General features: G+C 26.1%; 1 protein-coding gene across 2 annotated transcripts in view; it reads left to right on the top strand.

Annotated features, from left to right (window-relative positions):
- Positions 1 to 20321, top strand: part of LOC112594623 (sodium-dependent serotonin transporter) — a 30989-nt gene extending 10668 nt beyond the window's left edge. The window contains exons 2-11 of one of the 2 annotated variants that reach the window (XM_025339513.1): positions 1216 to 1350; positions 9948 to 10161; positions 10366 to 10504; positions 11301 to 11435; positions 11526 to 11754; positions 11815 to 11913; positions 12146 to 12291; positions 16993 to 17193; positions 18188 to 18358; positions 19474 to 20321. In XM_025339513.1, the coding sequence (XP_025195298.1) occupies positions 1216 to 1350; positions 9948 to 10161; positions 10366 to 10504; positions 11301 to 11435; positions 11526 to 11754; positions 11815 to 11913; positions 12146 to 12291; positions 16993 to 17193; positions 18188 to 18358; positions 19474 to 19596 (1592 nt within the window). In that variant the 3' untranslated portion in view covers positions 19597 to 20321. The remainder of the gene's footprint in view (positions 1 to 1215; positions 1351 to 9947; positions 10162 to 10365; positions 10505 to 11300; positions 11436 to 11525; positions 11755 to 11814; positions 11914 to 12145; positions 12292 to 16992; positions 17194 to 18187; positions 18359 to 19473) is intronic. The other variant, XM_025339512.1, reaches the window with a different exon arrangement.
- Positions 20322 to 20895: the final 574 nt, after the last annotated feature.

Genomic DNA, 20895 nt, shown 5'->3' with positions numbered 1-20895 from the left:
TTATTAATTAAACTAATAAGTAAGTTACTAATTTAATGAAATTTACGATTTTATTAAGTTAGTAATTGTTAATTACCTTATTACTATTATTTATCTAATCTAAATGTTAAAAAAAAAAAAATTAAAAAATAAAAACATTAAAATGCAATACATGCAACTATATTTATATAAAAATTAATTAATTAACTATTTTTGTAACCAAGTAAATTATTTAATTTTGACCCGTTTGTTTTTTATCGCTATTAAATGCAATAAGTACTTGATTATTTTGAAACCTTTAGAATTTCAAAAAAATAAAAAAATCAACCCGAGTGTTGTAATATTATTATAATGTAAGTATACATAATTTCACTAAAAATCACATGTTATAATATAACAATTTAATTAAAATTTTAGCCAGGATTCAATTATTCAGAACCGATAGTTATACAAATAATTTTATAGTAAATCAATGTTTTTATGTGATATTTAGTTAATATTTACATGTAATAATAATTGTTTGGTTAATAAACAAATAAAATGTAATGTTGCGTTCTCGTTTAAAACTATTTGATAATAATTAATAAATCTCAGAAAGAACACGAATGGATTGATTGTTGTGAAATGAGTTTATTTGGTATTTCCCAACGCGAAAACCACATCTATTTACCCAAATCCGTTACGTTTAAAAGGAAACAATAGTATTTTTGCTGCCACTATTTTAATTATGACAACAATGGTTTATATGCATTTCAATATTTGAGATCAATATATAATATGTTATATTTCTCTGATTTCTAAAGACCAAATGCACTTTTATAGTTTTATAAAATTAATATGTTAAAATATATTTCTTAATCGGTACAAGCAAGGTGGTTATCTGTTTGATCTATTGACTATTGTTAAAAATGCAAAACGCAAACATTGGAACGCTCTGTTGTATTGAAAAATAAGTAAATCTCGACGTAACATAATAGACTGAGATTGAATGCAAATAACGTACTTACTGTTGCGTTTAAAAAAAAAAAAATACCATTTATAAAATGCAAACAACTATCATTCAATCCAAATAATAAATAATAATTAAATCCAATAATGACGTTAAATTACTATTGTATAAGTTATAATTTGAAATTATAATTGGATTTGCAATTATTTTAGTATAAATTATCTTTTTGTGTTAAATTGTAATGTTTTTATTGTAAATAAATATAATCATTTAATTTACTTATTTAGGTGCGTTTCTTATACCGTACGTGGTAATGTTGGTATTTGGTGGATTGCCTTTGTTTTACATGGAATTGGCACTAGGACAGTTCCATCGATGCGGATGTCTCACAGTGTGGAAGAAGATTTGCCCGGCTCTAAAAGGTAGGGTATTTAAATGTTCATATCCCTTATCAGAAACAACTCGTGGAATGCTTTGAAAGCGTACAATAATGGAATGTTCTACAACAAAACAATTTGCTTGGAGAACTATCAATTTAGAAATAGGGATAGTCTGCAGTAATGTACGTCTTAAATCAATGGTAAAGAAGGAAGGGAATGAGAAAAAAAGGTTTTAAGAATCGAAAATACTTAAGATGAATATCCGCTCTTTTATGATAATTGAACGATAATCTGCTGTATTGGCTGGAACTTTTGTTTTTTATTCTCTTGTTTTCAGTTGCATTAACAGTAGCTGCACAAAAGAGTAACTAGGAAATTAAAAAATAAAGGCACAAAATAAAGAAAAGAGAATGCAAGGACGCTGGGAGAGAACGGGAAAACAATTGATTCTTGAGAGCATTTTCAAGTCTACGACAAACATTGAGTCTTTGAATTATACATTAAATGCAAAAATGTGAAACAAATAAACCGATAGAGCTTATTTAAAACGATTCAGCGAGCAATAAATTATTAGCCAATAAGGAAATATTATAGGATTGCATCAAATATTTAGTTACTTTACTATGTTATTTGTATTTGTTTAGTTTTTTCCGTATAATATCTGTTGTTAGAGTTTTTAGCTATTGTATTCAGAGATCTAATAATTTATAATAGAAATATATTCTCTTCTAAACATCTAAACAGGTAATTGGCTCGTAAATAAAACTGAAACATGTTTTAAAATATTGATAATATTAATCCTAGAAGAATTAGTTGTTATTATTGACAATTCAATGATTTTAAACTCTAATCTTATTTTAGCATGGCTTACATAGTGATAATATGACTGTTCATTATAAATTATAATTAGTTAAAGTTGTATAGTATAAATATTTAATAGTACACTAATATGTCTGTAGCGTATTATACTGATTAATTTGAATTATTTTTGTTTAAAATTTTGGTCAATCAAACATGAAAATAGACAAAAACAGATAAAAAAAATAACATTTATCTTTCTTGATTATTACAATTGATTAATACACGATTTCAATATGTTTATGGTTTGGCAATCGAAATCAAAATATTTACTTTGTTGAAAAATCTGTTTTACGAATAAAAGTAATAAGTTATACGTAATACATATACATATTAATTTATTTACTAAAAAACAAACCAAGATATCCTATTGCTATGCTTAATTATTTAAATCATAATCAATACATCTGTGTAAAATAATATTAATAGGTTAATTTTTGCCTTTAACGAAGTTTCAAGTTCAAAAAATGATTTATTATATAATTTAACTGCGGAGGTAGTATTTCTATAGCATAAATAATAATATAATTCATTATTTTATGTAAAATTTAATTGATCATTGTTGTGCTCACTCAATTTGAATTGAGGGCAATTCATTTGGTCTAATAGATATTATGTTACATCATGTCACGACATATTGTAATTATGTGAAAATTAAAAAAATTTTCGTTGTTTTGAATTTCTGCTACAGTTATGATGAAAAAAAAAAAGCTGAATCGTGATTTAGGAACACGGTCTGACCTTAAGCAATTTACCATTGTCAATATTGACGTTCACAATATAACAACTGTTTTGTGTGACCACCACCACCGTTGTGGTGCTTGATCGACTGCTGCTGTAGCGCATCCCTATACGACAAATATTTACATGCCATCGTACTTAAGCCATGATATCGTGTAACGTTATAGTAAAAATTATGTAGCAGTATTGTGAAGCGACTGCTAAAGAGAAAAAAAGTATAATATATAATTAAATAGCAGCAAACCGTTTATTCCATATAATACCATCACTACCCTTGTAAACAGTCGTCAATTTCTTTCAGTTATTCAAAAACAGAGTGTTTGTTCTATTGTTATAATTTATTTTTTTTACGTTTCCATTTTGATTTTCACTCGTCATTATATCGTTCTTTGCTACGTGTCCATACGTGATTTTTGTTGTACTCGTTATAAGGATAATTTCAAACGTGCGTTGTCGGTAGCACGAGGTAAAGTAATGATTTGGCCAATAATGAGAAGTCGGAAAAAAATTGTCATAGTCTTATAGGTTTATGCCGATTTTATTTGGATCATCAATTTTTGCTTTTCACCGTTAGCAAACTATATTGTTCCAATTTATGATATTCGCAATATTGAGAAATTACTCCGGGTAATGATAATACGATTTAAAAAAAAACTTTTACGAACGTGTTAAAACACAGTTTTGTTATTAATTTATCTTGCCGTTTTGATAGAATACTAAGAACTCCATTGGTCTGGTTTTTATATCAATTTATGATTATTTTTTCCTATGAACATTTAACGCTTAACAACAATTCGTTAGGTAAAAGCCAGCAACGCTTGGAATCAATAATTATAATTTTTAATTTATTATTTTGTTATTATTATTATTATTATTTTTTTTTTTTTATGTCACCTACTTTAAATTTAAATTGTTTTCTAATAGTAAAAATAAGCAAACACACATAAAAAACATTTCTTTCATATAATTCTAGATAGTAATTGACTTGGTATAATTAATTAACAAATTATGATTTTTATTCATAATTTTATGCTTAATAAAAAAAATTATGTGTTTATAGTGTAGTTCTAAACTTGATTTTTTATATAAATATATAATTAATAAAACGAGTTTTTTATTTAGTAGTTGGAATCGATTTTTTTTTTAACCAAAATCTAATTTTTAAGTACCAAAAATACTACTTTTTGATTAAAATAAACTTATCATAAAAATCAAATTAAAAATTTATACTATAAAACAATTGGATGGCCTATACATGGTTTACTATTATTACATATTTTTTTTACCATAGTAAATATTAGCCATAAACAATTGTATATTATTAATCATTTATTCGATTAATATTCAATACACAAAAAAAAAATTATAAAATTAATTTTACTCTTATCTTATTTAAATAGACATTTTTTGGTCAATATACAACCTAAGATGTTTTACACTGTTCATATTTATTTTCACTTAAAAATTGTAAATAAATTATGAGTAGGAATTTTAAAAACACTTTAAAAATATTAACTTTTAGGTGTTTCAATTGTCTATAAGAAAGTTATAAAAATAAGACAATAATAATGAAACTTATTGAAAATTATACAGTTCAAAACTAAAAAAAAGTCTTTTTATCCTTAAGAATATTTCAAAGTTTTGTTACTTATAATAATGTATAATTAAAATATGTTAATTCATTGATATCTTATTTACCAACTGGATAACATATATTTAGTTATTTATTGAACAGATATGAAACCAAAAAATTACTTTTTGTATTAATCATCATAGTAGGTACAGTTTTTATTTTCAAAGAATTTTTCTGATCGAGTAAATTGTTACTTAATGACATTTAATAGATAAAAAAAAATGTTATTAATAACCAGGACTTGTAAGTTCGTGCACTAAAAAATGTATAGATAAGCATGCAATAATGCACTAAAATGTGGAAAATATGAATTAAAGTTTGCATTGAAAAGTTCAGTAATATGAATTTATATCACTAAAAATTTAAAAATGTGCATTTAAAATTTTAAAGTACGTACAAAAAAAATTAAAATAAATTTATACCTTATCGATAAAAATAAATTTATAGAGGTACGCATGTGATTGGAAGGAGAATGGTAACGTAATAACATTATTTCAGTGGTAGGTACAACGTGAAATATATAAAACTCAGTGTCATACAAAATAAAAATAAACTGAAAAATACTAAAATTTTGTAAATATGTTCGGAAAAGTAAAGTATATTAGAAAAAATTCTAGCATTTATTCGTATAATATTTTTATTATATAATACCTTTCATGAAAAACAATTTTATTGAATTTAGATGAAATAATATGCCCTAATATCCCCTCCTACCCCCAAAAAAATCAACAATATGCCAAATATGCTCCAAAGCCCAAAATATTAAACTTTATATTTTTATTACTATTGTTATGAAATGTATTTGTAACTCACTTAGCATGTTTTTCAATGTAGCAAAAAAAACATGCGAATGCATGAACTTACAAGCTCTGTTAATAACCAATAGATCTTATTCAGAATAATTTAATTCACGGGTTGGGGTTTAATTTCCAGAACATTCATTTAGTCTCGTGGCATCTGTTGTTTTACCTTCTTTCAGCAGGTGTTCCGTAATCCATTTCGGGTAAAATATGATTGTGAAAATTTTATTTATTAATTTTTATATAATGTTATCGCATCGATTTTTTACTGATTAAAAAATAGTATAATATTGAATTTTACATATTTTTATTAGTAAATAAATTCAATTTATTTATTAATAGCTATAAATTATTCAAATAAATTGCATAATTTTATAACACCTGTTTTATAATAAACTAAAACTTAAAATATAAGATTTTTATAATTTTTAAAAAATATCAATTATTCGTCGGTATACGATACAATTAATTTTTTTTTTTGCTCAAGAATTTATTTCCAATTAATTTCAGGTATTTTATGATATCCTTGGTTTATTAAAACTCTTTGTAAGAATTCATTTTTGAAATAATCAATCATAGTTTTAGTTTGCTACGGTTTTAATAATATTGTTTTCAATTAGTTTCATTATTGTCATGGTTTGTATTTAGTTTTCCTTCAAAACAGAAATTATTACATATTATGATATTATGCATAAAACGCTGCATATTATAGAATTGGTCATTGTAAGTTCTATGTAAACTTTCTATTTCATTAGTGATTCTTAAAAATACAATATTTTTTATAAATAAGCAGACCAAATTAAATTAATTAAATATATTAACAAGTTAATTATCTATTGATTCTATTGTAAATTAACAAAATAATTAGTTACTAAGTTACCGTGTACTTTGGATTTAACGATGGCTCTTATGCCCAAAGAATTAGTGGAGGTGATGAATCATGTTTAATGTACTCACGCAGTTAGCTCGTAATCCAAAAAAAAACTGTTTACGTCTAAGTTTGGACATAATGCCATCATTTGTATAAAAAATGCATTATCGACGTTAGTGGAAAGAGGAAATAGCAAATCAAAAAATAATTTTTGTCATTGATTTAATTCATCATCATTGTTTTTATATACACCCTGTAATTTTGATTCTCCATTTATCTGTGAGCTATATAAATATTATTATAATAATTAGTAGTAAAAAATAAAAGTACGGAAGTCAAAGATAATTGTTCATATAAAAGTTTAAGAAAAAAATTATTAACAATAAATATTTATTATATTTAATTATTTAATTCGTATTTATTCGTATTTCTTACTTTTATTCATCAAGCTTGGACTATATGAAAACAGAAAGTTTTAAATATTTCTTTTGCTGCTTTGTAAGCACCGATTTTGAAGTTAAAATTTAACTTTTGAACATTAAGAGATTGACATATTTTCAAGGAATATTTTCACATTTTAATCTAAATTTATTTTAGGTAATAGATGCATAAATTTATGTATGTGTATTGAATATAACTGTGAAAAAAATTTGGTCGTAATGTATAAGTAGGCGCTATCTACAAAAAGTTCTATTTGTTTCGACATAAAATTTAAATTTTGACTTGTTGTAATATAAACGAAGTCGTTAGTTACAGGAATAAAAAAAAATTTATTACTTTTAAATAAATATAAATCATAATTTTTCAAATTCTTCAATTGCGATATAGCTGTATTATTTTGTACTGTTTTCTCTTCTTGTAATAAATCGCCTTTTGCACTTATGTGATATCATTGTATGTAATGTTTGGTACGTCACAATTGAATAACTTTGTTAGTTAATTCGAATAATTGTTAAAGGTCTTGCAGATGTATTTTCTTTAGTTTTTCAAATTTATCTTATAATTTTTTACTTATTATTACTAAGATAATAACGTTCACCATTTGATGCATGAAAAAAGTTATCATTTTTTGTTAAAATACTAGCATTAAAATTTTTTTTGGAATATTTCTATTTTATTTATGCGTCAATGCGTTTTTTTTAAAATTAATATTTAAAATTATTTAGTAACTTAAGTTATTTTTCATGTTCAGACGTTATAATTTTCAAGTTTTCTATTACGGAACCAATCAGAGCATCATTACTTCTATCCATCAAACCACTAAATTTGAATATGACTTATCCAAAAATGACGACTTTTAACAATATCAATAATTACTTACAGTAGAATATCGATTACATTAACATGATATCCTATTTATTATTTTTTAATTGCTATAAATATTTATAGGTACAAGAATATGAAAAATTAAAATAAACGACAGCGTCGGTCGAAAAATCGTTCACAATAATCATTTGCTTATACACACTTTATATACAAACGATTATTTTTTAAGCTTGCTTCTTTAAGATATCAATTATAGGTCCAATATGTGACTAGCAACCACTCCCAAATACGAACATCGAAATATTTTTACTTCCTGAAAGATGATAACAGATAAAAAAAAAATACACACATTATTATAAATTCAATACATTCATCGCTTCGCTAAAAAAAATATAAAATCATTGAAACTCTTAATAATTGGAATTAACCGTTTTTCTCTTTAAAATAAATATTATGTTATTTTTAAAATGTATTTAAGTGTAAATATTAAAAGTGAAAAACTTGAGTGTTTCCTTTCACTTTATATTTCAATGTAATTACGTTTTTCTTGTATTTAATTTTTTCATGTTTGAATTTTCTAAATAAATTTTAATATTAATTTGGTAAATTATTCATTTTCGAGTTGCAGCATTTGACTCAAAATCTGGAATCAAATGAATGTTGTGAAATTAAACTGACGATACTATTTATCTGTAATTCAATCATTAAGTCATATTTTCGAACGCGCGTCGTATTTCCATAGCTATTAATTCGATTCTAGTGAAGATGGCCATATCTTTGGTGTTTTACTAATAAGTATTTGCAATTAATGATACTATTCACAAACAAGTCCCTTATAACGAATACAGTGAGATAGCTATATCGGTCGGCTGGAGATGTCAATTTGAAACATTGTTCGAAAAATCAATCAAAATTGAATTCCACCATATACACTGTAACTGTACAACTTCATCAGTACGTATGTGTACTCTTATTATTAACATCAGTCTCACTTTTAACGTAGAATTTCATATTATTTACATCAACCAACATTTTATTATACATTTTGAAACGTATATTACTATAGCAGTCGTTTTTTAAAATGTAAGTAGAAGTTAATACTTATTGATTACATACAATATTATTAAGTGCAGATATTACAACTGCAATTCATATAGTAAAATAAATGAAACTGGATATAATTTATTTTCACAGCTTTGTGTTCCCTAGTCATAGCATAATTTTAATTTCATAATTTAGTGTGCAAATAAATGGAATGAGGAATGTCAACAATTTGTTTTCGTTATTTTAAACTGTTTAATTTATGATATTATTATAGCAATGAAACTGAAGTATGTAATTTTTATATATTTGCATACTTTTGTATACTTTTTAAGAGGTATTTTATTGTATTTTTTATAATGGTTGAGTCATTTTCAAACTTTATATTAATTTCTTTAATAACGAATTTTATAACTAAATACACGAAATACGTAGCATAGATATGTAATATCATATAATTTCCGGATATTTTTGTTAGTTAATATTGACATTATATCTCGAATAATATATTATTACATTTTTACTGAAGATTTCACTTTGACTAAGGTATAGATATTTTTTTATGAGTTATATTATTTATATTTTCTGTATATAAAATTGACACAAACAGTTATTAGCTTTTATTACATAATAAGTATATGAATACATTAATTAAAATGGTTTTAAATTATTCTGAATTATTTAAGTAAGTTGTCATTAATCCATTTCTGCAGTAGTTTCCAACCTTATTTTTTATGATCCCTCGTAAATTTTCAAAAATCTTACACCCCGTCTTAAATTAAAGTTTAGAAGATTTTTTTTTTTGATTTTTTTTTTTTTTTTAGTGATACAATCTAACAACCAATTTATTTTTTTATAATTTTAAAAATAAAATATAAATCAGCTTGCTAATTAATCATATTGTTTTTATAATTTTGAATACATTAATTTTATAAATATTTGTATGTTAAAAACTATAAATAAATTAAATTTAATAAGTAGTATGGGATTGTTTTTTTTTTCTTAAAAAATCCATAATCCGAGGTGATATTTTTGTAACGAACAACGCATATCATTTTCCACATTTAACTGATTTCTTTGTTTAATTTTTATTTATTTAAGTACGGAAAACCCAAACTCACAGAGATTTCATCATCACTTTATTACCTCAATGTAGTATCTAAACCTCTCTGCCGGTTGGGAGCCACTGTATTATTGGTATAATTATAAATATGAACAAATTATTATTGTGTAATTTTGATAATTCATTCAAATTTTTTTCTATTTTCAATTATTGGGCTATAAATATAATAATTACGTAATCATTTTTGCCGTTTAAGACAAAATAATGTATTAAATTTTCTAATACAAATAATTTTAAAGTCTGTTTTCAGAAACGTGACATAAAAAATACGTCTTTATTATTTCTGAATACTTATTATTTATTCAGGTGTTGGATATGCAATATGCCTAATCGATATGTACATGGGCATGTATTATAACACTATAATCAGTTGGGCGTTATATTATCTGTTTTCGTCGATGAGATCCGAACTACCTTGGACCAATTGCGACAACCCGTGGAATACGTTGAACTGTACACCAGTGACTAATTTGTCGGGATTTACAAACTTTTCAACGAGTCCGGCTAAAGAATTTTTCGAGTAAACTAATTTTATTTTATTAAACATATAGAACAACGTAAGATATGAATATGTTCATAAATAAATGTAATATATATCACCATGTATGGTGTATAATATGTATATTATATTATATTATATATTTTTACCTATATACTCAAAGTATTATAATTTTATTATAATATTAGGTAACTATGTATAATGATAAGTGAAAATTGTTTACAGGAGAAGTGTTTTGGAACAGCACAGAGCTGATGGGTTGGATAGAATCGGACCGATAAAGTGGTCGTTGGCGTTGTGCTTGTTGGCCGTATTTCTATTGGTGTATTTCTCTTTGTGGAAAGGAGTAAGGAGCACAGGCATGGTAAGTATTGTCATTTAAAACTGTTTCACCGGAACGCCCACGTGGGCACAGATACAAACGATTATTGATTCCGTCCTCCAGCCATGACACCATGTGTGGTTTTATACCACATAGGTGCGTAAACGTATAAATTACGTATATAGTTTATTAGCTGAGGTTAAAAAAGAAGAAAATAATAGAAAAGAAAATAAATTGAAAAAAATAAATACTAAGTGTAATAATATGTTGGCGCGAGCGTGGCGTACAGTCAATCAGCCTAAGTAGTCGGCGCAGGACTTGTTATTGTATGCAGCGAGCTTGGTTCATTACCGATAAGTGTGTGGTTTATGTAGGTATATGGTTTATAATATAGTGCGGTGTGGCTGTGGGGACGAAAAAGAATCTGTTATCGTATGCTCACTGTTTTTAAAATCATCAGCCCTTTATACGAGACTGACCGTTGAGAGCAAGTGAGAAGGTGATTGAACGCCGTTTCACATATACTACTCCCTTTATTACTCGTGTTTTTATCTGTTTGACGTCTAATGAATTATAGATTGAACCGTTGGGTGGTACGATTTTTCCATCCTTATTCCTTGGTGGACTGAATCGTTCCGGAGACTTTTGATTAAGCACGTTGCCCACTGTATATTATTATCGCTGAGTGCGATAAACACGACCCACTAGCTAACGAATCAGTCACGGAAAACACATGAACTATAATATTATGTATTCACTGGCGTGTTTATACTCGTACTACATATGTATGACGTGTATATACATATGCCATGTCGATAAATGACTTTTTTTGTTCCAGGCGGTTTGGGTCACGTCTCTTGCGCCGTACGTTGTATTGTTCATGTTATTGTTTCAAGGAATCTCGTTACCGGGCGCTGGCGAGGGTATACGATACTATCTGACGCCGCAGTGGCACAAGCTCGTTAACACTAAGGTGCACATTGAAATTATACGCAAAACTAGTGTTTTTTTTTTTTTTTTTTTTTTTTTTATTTGTTACACGCACTTCGAACTATTTTATTAGGTATGGATAGACGCGGCGTCTCAAGTTTTTTTCTCTCTGGGTCCAGGATTCGGTACTCTCCTCGCCCTGTCCAGCTACAACAAGTTCAACAACAACTGTTACTGGGATGCCATACTCACCAGTTCAATAAACTTTTTTACCAGTTTCCTTGCCGGGTTCGTTATATTCACCATGCTCGGTTATATGGCACACGTACAAAACAAGAGTATATCCGAAGTAGGAGCTGATGGTAAGTCTCGAGATATTAAGTCATTGATGTATTGCTTACTTAATTTCTTTTGACTTACAGGGCCGGGCTTAGTATTTATCGTGTACCCGGAAGCAATCGCTATGATGACGGGTTCAGTTATGTGGGCCCTTATATTCTTTTTATTACTCATCACATTAGGTAATATCATTTTCAATTACGTTTTTAGTGCTTACTAATAGTGTTACAGTTAATAGTAATCTTTATAGATTTCGCTTTTAATTTTATGATTTATTTCATTTGTTTTTATTCTGTTAATTTTTTATAATATTTTTACAAATAAAAATTATAAAAAATGTTGTGTAGTCTTAAATTTAAGTACTTATACATTCATTGAATGGTATACATAATATATTTATCTATTTTGGTTCAGGTTTGGATAGTACATTCGGTGGTTTGGAGGCAATCATAACTGGTCTCTGTGATGAATATCCGAGTGTATTAAAACGACATAGAGAATTGTTTGTTGCTGGTTTAGTAGCAGTAATTTACATATTATCATTACCAACTACTACATACGTAAGAATCACATTGTTTATGTTATTAGTTTGTTGCTCATTGATTATATTAATTAATCTATGTAATAACTAAAATAGTTATCATAATAGCTTTCATACTTAATTTCGTTTTGTAGATATTTATAACACTATGAATATATTGTATATACTTTTCAAAGTTTAAATTAAATTATACTCGAGAAAGAATATTTTTAAAACCGCTTCATGAACTGTTCGTATTTTTGAACTACCAAAAAATGTATTATTTATTTACTTACGCCATATGGATTTTATAATATAGTAATAATAAATTCAGTTAAACATACGAGTATTTATAGGTATATAATATATAAAGATAAAAAAAAAAAAACTTTTTTAATAGTCTAAATATATTTTCTATCAAATCAAAATTAAATTATTCAAAAGAAACATTATCATGTAGGTATATCAGAAACCCACTAGTCAACTAAAATGAAATTGTTTATTGCCCGTATACAATATTACATTTCATGATTTAAGTAACTCAAAATAAAAACTTTAGGCTATGCTTGAGTATCAAACATAATATTTCTTCATCCACGTTATTTTAAATAAAATTTTATTAACTTTTGAAAATCTTTTCGGTTTATATCTAATAATAATAATAATATGATGATGATGATGATGATATGTAGGTATAAATTATTATATTCGATTTAATTGTACTATACTATTATCATAACTGATTCTTGTATACTATGTTGGTACTTAAACTATAGGTACAAGTATAAAACAATGGAATTATTTATGTTGTTTAAAATTTAATTTAATTTATGTTGTTATTATCTTATACAATACTACGAGTAAAGCATATTATCTATTAAAATTTAAAATTTGATTTATTTCTTACTTTTTTTTAAAAGTTAGGTATCCATGCTGTTTTTAATACCATTGTATAATGTTCGATTAAAAAAAAGCTATACATAATATAATTTATAAATTATTAGTTTTAATTGAATATTAGTTTATCTGGAACGTATTATTGCATGTTCATTATAATTTATATGTATATTTATAATCTTTAGAGTTACTAATTTATTAAAAAAAATATATATTAATGATATTATAAAAATGTGTTATTAAAATCTATATAATACCCAAACAATAATTTGTATTTATATAATCTAGTTATTAAATTCTGAGATATCATTAAAAATTAAATCTGATGAAAAATTATTTCTGTATATTATTATTGCGGAATTTATTAAACAATGAACTTAATGGGGAAAACAATTAATTATAAGAAGTCTTTATTTATTGTCGGTCGATTTCACACGGATCGTTAATTGACCATTTAGAAAAAAGGTTTTAATAAGGAAAATAATTTATAAAAGGATAATTTCGTAGTTAATATATATATATCGGTTATAATAGGTAAGCTATAAAAGTGTGTATTTTATTATGGATACAATGTTAGATAATAGATATACTAAACTGTTGAAATATAAAATTAAAGATTCGATGATAAAATTAACTAAAAATCAATTTATTAGTAAGTTAGAGTAGTAATGTACCTCAAATAGTCATACTAATTTGGTCGTGGTGAATTTCGTCACATGTAAATTAGTCATAACTCATAAATAATATACACTGATCGTACGTATGTACAATGTACACATTGTTCGCAATATCATAATATGTACTCGTTTATTAGTTTTAAATTTAATTCAGTATTATACTAGGCATTTGGTAATATTATTTTTATATTTTATTATATACTATTTAACGGTTTATTAAATTGTTTTGTTTAACTTTTTGTCTTTTCATCTAACACATTACTAAAATATGACTTTTATGTACTTTGAAAATATTTTTTTTATTTGATTTTTAATTTAATTTAATGAATAATGCCATGCTTACTAGAAATAATTATTTTAAATACTAGATTATAAAATGGCACACGTTTAGAGAGGACTGATCTTTTAATACTAAGAATGTCACTATTTTACTGGTCCGTATATAGTGTAGCGTTGTATATCGTAAATGTAAAATGAGTATTATATTGAATACGATAATAAAGGCTCTAGAGGTATAATAGTTGTAACGTATTTATCACCTAGTACATAATATATAATACTCAACTCATAGTAGACATTCTTAATTACATAAATAGCCGATTATTATTCTATAATTACTATATTATATTGTCTATATTATTTTGTTTTTTTTTTTTTTTTTGTATTTAAATGTTTAAAATTTACTGTTATAAAATGTGTGTACCTAGTACCTACTACATCTAAATTTAATGTCATATTTTGCTTATTATTTATTATTCTAAATAAAACAAAAATAAATTTTATCATTACATGAATAATATTGATGTCAATAGTATCAATGAATAATATTTAAGATAAATGTTTGTTTAAAAATATATACACAATTATATATTATTCAAATAATAATAATACAAAAAACATTCATAGTATAGTGTTATTTTACACATACAAATGAAAATGTATATATAGGCACGGACTTAATATCTAGATATTATGTTAACACACTACTCCTTTGTTTGAATCAATTCATGAAAATCTTTTCATTTTTAAGGCGTTTTTGCAATGAGAGGTCTTTACATCAAAACATATTTAAATACTCTAGACACGACGACGACAGAAACGTATTCTATTGTGCATTTTTGAGCTTTTATCAACACAGTAACCTTATTGATTATTCGTCATCCTATTTACCTTAAACGAGTATCTATACACCATATTCTGCGTTATATATAATATACTCTTAGGCTTCGGCGATTTCAAGGATAAATTATTTACATCCGACTAGAAGGACTTTGGATTTTGACGCGTAATGTTAAGTGTTTGCTGTGCAGTCCGCGGCAGTAGCCCTAAGAGAAACCCATAGGAGTCGTCAATTATCATTATTGGTATTTTAAAAAGGTGTTGTTCAAGACTGTACGTATATAATATATACATCACAATCCCATTCGAAAACCTTTAACCTGCTCTAATCGTCCGTTTATTCTATCAACGACGACGTGTCCGTCGATGTGTGATGGAGGAGGGAGCTGCGTTACAGTGCCTGTCGTACACGTTACACGCTATATGAATTTCGGAACGCAAATGCTTTTAACGGAGAAATAGCGAAAGCAATAAAACGAATGTCGTGTATCTGGCGGTCATCGGGCCACCAAAAGATTGGGGGGCTCACTCGTTGAATCCAATTTGATAGGTCAAAAGTTAGTGTTGGTCGGTCATTAATTTTCACCGAACGTGTACTCAACCGATCCACTAATGGCTGGTATTAGATATATACTTTGGCCGAATGCTTAATATAATATATATAATAGGATGTCGAGCAGTCATATAAACACACACACACAGTTTAACACAAAATATACGGTGGGACTCAATTGCAAAAGGGTATTGCAAGACATGTATGATTTTCCATCGATACCGATTCCGTTATAGCCACTGCGAGAGCTGTGTGCACTTGTGCACAACGAATACAATATATGATATCTATGTGTATAAAACGTTGATATTGAACATACTATATATATATAACTTATTATACATGAAACGGTTGTTAGTTAGGTAGTGGGGTGTTGAATGGGGTATCGATGGTGAAAATAATGATAATAAAGTATAATAATATATAGTGATATAGTAATACATATATTTATGATATATTTTTGCCAGAATTATTTAGTCCGGAGAAACAATTACAAAGTTCACGGTTGATCGTGGCTGTAGCCTGGAAGTATGATATTTGAAGTTTTCTTTAAACAGTGTAATTGTCAACTTCAAAAAATAGTCTCTTAACATTTATTGATTGTTTATTTTTAATTATTAACCTTCTTAGAATTGTTTTTTTGTTTTTAAAAATTATATAAAAAAATTAAATTATTATATGTATTTATATTTTATGTTAAACGCTTGAGCTAGAAGTGTCAATAACAATTTACTCTTAAAAAATATTTTATGTAGTAACAAAGTTTAAAATATATCTAATTTATGCGGTTTTATAACGATTACAATCACGTTTGAGTATACGTTATTTTACTATGTATATCTAAAAACTTTATCTAAAGTCAAATACTTAATTATTAGTAATTTTGGGACATTTTAGTATTTTAATCAATTGTTAAATTTAAATGAAGCAAATCAATGTTTTGAAAATAAAGATATACAATACAAAAGTTAATGAATTTATAGTTCAAACGACTAAAATATTTGTTTGAATCGGATACGTTGGAATTAAACAAATTTAATTATGATGATTTTTGTTTCGATAACTTTAGTTATTAAAACCAAATTATTTTTTTATTTATGACCCACTGTGAACCATTTAATTTAATTTAATGATAATTTATCTCAATTTACAACGTTTTAACATCAGCTATGTGCCTCTTATAAAAATATGTTTTAATACAAATTTATTTTTTGATATTAGTTCATTAAGAACTGAGATTGTTTCAATTTTTATGCTCATAAGTTAAAGGAATTAAATTGAAAAAAAAAAAATAAAAAACCGTTTATGTTCTTTGAGAGTGTTTCTTTTAATAAATGTGTAATTGTGAACGTCTAGTACCACAAATATAATTAGGACAGTTTGTAACAACATAAAAAGTATTGAAAGCTCAAATACATTTATTATTTTAATTTATATTATTATTTTGTATTATCAATAGACAAATAATAATTCCTTTTAATATAATCAAATTTAGGGCGGAGTTTATTTAATCACATTGCTGAACGTATTCGGACCGGGAATCGCCATATTGTTCGTTGTGTTTGTGGAGGCAGCAGCGGTCTGTTGGGTGTATGGAGTGGACCGGTTTGCAAACGATATTGAAATGATGATCGGACATAGACCGGGTTTATTCTGGAGATTATGTTGGTGCTACATAAGTCCCGCATTCTTGTTGGTAAGCTCATTTCATTATTGTATAGTAAGTAGTAATACATTTTTCGTTCATCGGTTTTAATTTTCAAACACGTTATTAGGTTTAGTCGTTCGATTAAAAGTTTTTTATTTTCATAATAATGAGGTATTATTAAATCGTATAATAGAAGATCTATTTTGTACAATAAAGTTCCGAGATAATTATTTATGTTTCGTGTTATTAAATTTGGAATTTGTGTATTTTTAAGTAATTTTTGTTCCAGATATAAATTCAACTGATTGCATTTAGATTTTATTAAAACTATAATTTATTTAACAAATTTATTATTACAATTACGCAACGGGTTGTATTTAAGTTCACTTAACACTTAACAGTGGGTTAATGTTCCTTTAAACGTGATTTAATAATCCGTAATAGATTTATTAAATTTAAATTAAATAATTTGTTTGTAAAACACTGAATTTTTTCAATAGTAATTTGTGTGCAAATTATAATGAAATGAGAAGAAAGTAATAAAAAAATAATTTCCAAATAAGTGAAAATGTCAATGATATAAATTAATTTCAGTATTAAAAAGAGTTGTGCGCAACCATTAAAAAATGTGTCTTTCCTGCATCAATGGATAAAATTATGAAATCAATTGATGTATTTTTATTGAAATTCTAACATTTACATATTATTATTAATGCTTTTTTATATAACTTTTTAACGTCCATAACTAATTGTGTGTTTGAATAAACTTATAAATTTTCAACAAATACCCAATATTTTTTTTTTTCAACTTCAATAAAAAAACAATTAGGTTAAGCATTAATTTATTTTCTAAACTTAAATATATTGAGTGCCATAAAAAGTTTAAATTAAATATTATTGGAATATTAATATTAAGATATTTTTATTCCTTATAAATTATGATAAAATTTATTCTTGATACCAGATTAAAATAATAATAATAATAAAAAACGATTTTATAAAATATATTATGTATATTCATATAACAGTATATATTTTTCAGTTAATTTTTGTGTTCTCAATATTGGGATACAAAGAAATGATGGCTGGAGATACGTATGTTTACCCGGATTGGAGTATTAATATGGGATGGTTGATGACTGCTTCTTCGATTAGTTGCATTCCGGCTTACTTCATTTACAAAGTGTACAAGACACCGGGTCCATTCATGCAGGTTTGTTATTTTTTTTTTTTTTATTTGAAGTAAATACTTAATACTATTTTATTTGTAGTTAAATATTTTTGGTTGTTATTATTATTTTACTTTTTGGGATAATTAAATTTAAAAATTATTATGTATAAAAATTAGAATATGCTAATTTAAATATTTAAAAAAATAAAAAAAAAATATTTCTATTTTGTCAAAAATTGATTTAGCTTTACTTTTGACTCCACCAAAATATAAATTAGCTAATGCAATAAACTTGAAGGTCAGGATTTAAACAAAGATTGTAGGATTATATGTTATTATTACTTATTATGTTTATCGTTTGTATTGACAGCTATAAATTTAATTTAATCGTGAATTATTTCACTAAAAATGATTTCTACTTTCTACTGCGCACAGAGTGATATTTTGATGTACACGGTATTCAATTATTGTTACTGATATTTTTCAATTACATTTTCATGTACACGTTTATATTAATTTGGTAATTTATGTTCAAAAAATACTGTTGTATTCTCTTTCAGTTATATCCGTTTGGGGTTTGTAGCATGAGCGTCACAGGGCACTCCTCCCCCTCTAGAGTTTTAAATTTGTTACCTATTTGTAATAATGACGAAACATAATAATGAACTATAAATAAAATTTATAAAAAGAATCTTCATTTATTTTTTAAATTATTTTGCCCTCTCCGGCCCCTAGAAAAATGTCTGACGACGCCCATGGTTTATAGATTTATCTTCTAGGTATGGAAACAGATATATTATTTTGAAAATTAGTCTCAGAGGATTGCATTAGGTATGAATTAAATATTTGATCACTTAACTAAATGAGTCGAGTATGTAAAATTAAATACGATTGCCAGCAATGCTCATTCGGTTTTATCGTTATGGTGTCGACTGGCATTCCGTTAAAATGCTTATTGTTTATAAATAATATTATATTATAAGTAGGGATTTCGTATTTAATTTGTGTGAAGTATTAGATTTATTATTTTCTAAGAAATAAATTCGCCTTTTAGGTTAGGTATTACAGAAAGAATAATTTTGTAATAGATAATAATAATATTAATTGTTAATTATTAAAATAATCAAAGAAATCCGTTATTCTCTTAACCCTTTCAGAGAATCAGATTGATCATGAAACCGGAAGACCCGGAACCGAACGACCGGAGCATCGTGGCAATTGCGTCGGCTGTACACGGAGGTAGTAGCGGCGCGGGCGGCGGTGGAGGCACACATGTCTGATTGGAATGGCTCGTCTAACCCGGCCGACCAAAATAATAACAATATCAGAAAAGAAAATGAACAACAGCAAAAGTCTCGGACTCTATCAGAGAATTTTGCTTCGACAAGTCGGGTTATAGCTATCACATCTTATAATTATTATACAATATTATATTATCATCGTAATATATTATGCATATAAATATATAACAGTCAGCAATGTCCACTCCCGGAATTAAACAGATGGCTCGTCCTACAGGTTACGATATCGACGACTATCACATATTATCACAATAGTCGTGTAATATCGTTACGACGACGTGTTGAATAATAAGACGACAAACGAGGATGTATCGTGAGCGCGCGTGTTCTTGTGTGTACATAAACGGATAGTAGATTGATTTACTATACACGTCGAAAAATATCATAATATATTTAAGCATATAGTGCCCAATAATCTTATTGTAACTTTCTAGAGTGTGAAATAGTAGTGTAGAACAATGATCGCGATTTATGCGATTTTTTTCCCCGCGATAGATACATTTAGCAGTGAGATAATAATAATCATTATCTGTCGACAAGACGATACGCACGTATAAAATGCAGACAATAATACCTATGATGTCTGATAATTTTAGGTATCTATGCGTGAAGTCTATATACGGCGTATTTTTAGTGTGTATTTACTACATTATATTATATATTATACAAAATTGCTATTAATTATTAAAAGTAGATAGTTGTAGGTATGCATAAAAAAATTTAAAAATTAATAATAAAATATTATATAATTATTTTTAGTCTTATGAAACAAAATGTTCTGATTAAATCATCATTACCATCTAACGTGTTATATAAATGAGTATCATATTAATTATGATAAAGTTCATGTATAATGTTATTTTTTAATTTTTGTGATGTATAATTTTTTACGTAATTTATCGAGCGTTAGACAATGAATATTATAGTTGTAATCGTTTAGTCCAGGTTATTATATTAATTATACCTGTAGAAATTTTAATACTATACTATACACAATATATTATGATCATATATAATGATATTATAATTAAAATAATTTTTTTTGTTCTATTTTATATTTTGATCGTCAAACGGCGGTGATAAGTATACTGTTTTTTAACTATTAATCAATTGTATTATAGTCACGCGTGTACAAATTTACTGCTGCACATTGACTATAATAACATGTAATAGTATTTCCTAGAATATCCTAGAATAGGTTTTAAAGCCCTCTCTAAATAAACATTATTTAGTCCAAATGATACGTTACCGTGTAGTGAAAGAGCTTTATAAAATCGT

The sequence above is a fragment of the Melanaphis sacchari genome, unplaced genomic scaffold, assembly GCF_002803265.2.
Source record: "Melanaphis sacchari strain LSU unplaced genomic scaffold, SCAv2.0 Contig23_pilon_pilon, whole genome shotgun sequence".
Taxonomy (NCBI): Eukaryota; Metazoa; Arthropoda; class Insecta; order Hemiptera; family Aphididae; genus Melanaphis; species Melanaphis sacchari.
This window is presented reverse-complemented; position numbering and strand designations above follow the sequence as displayed.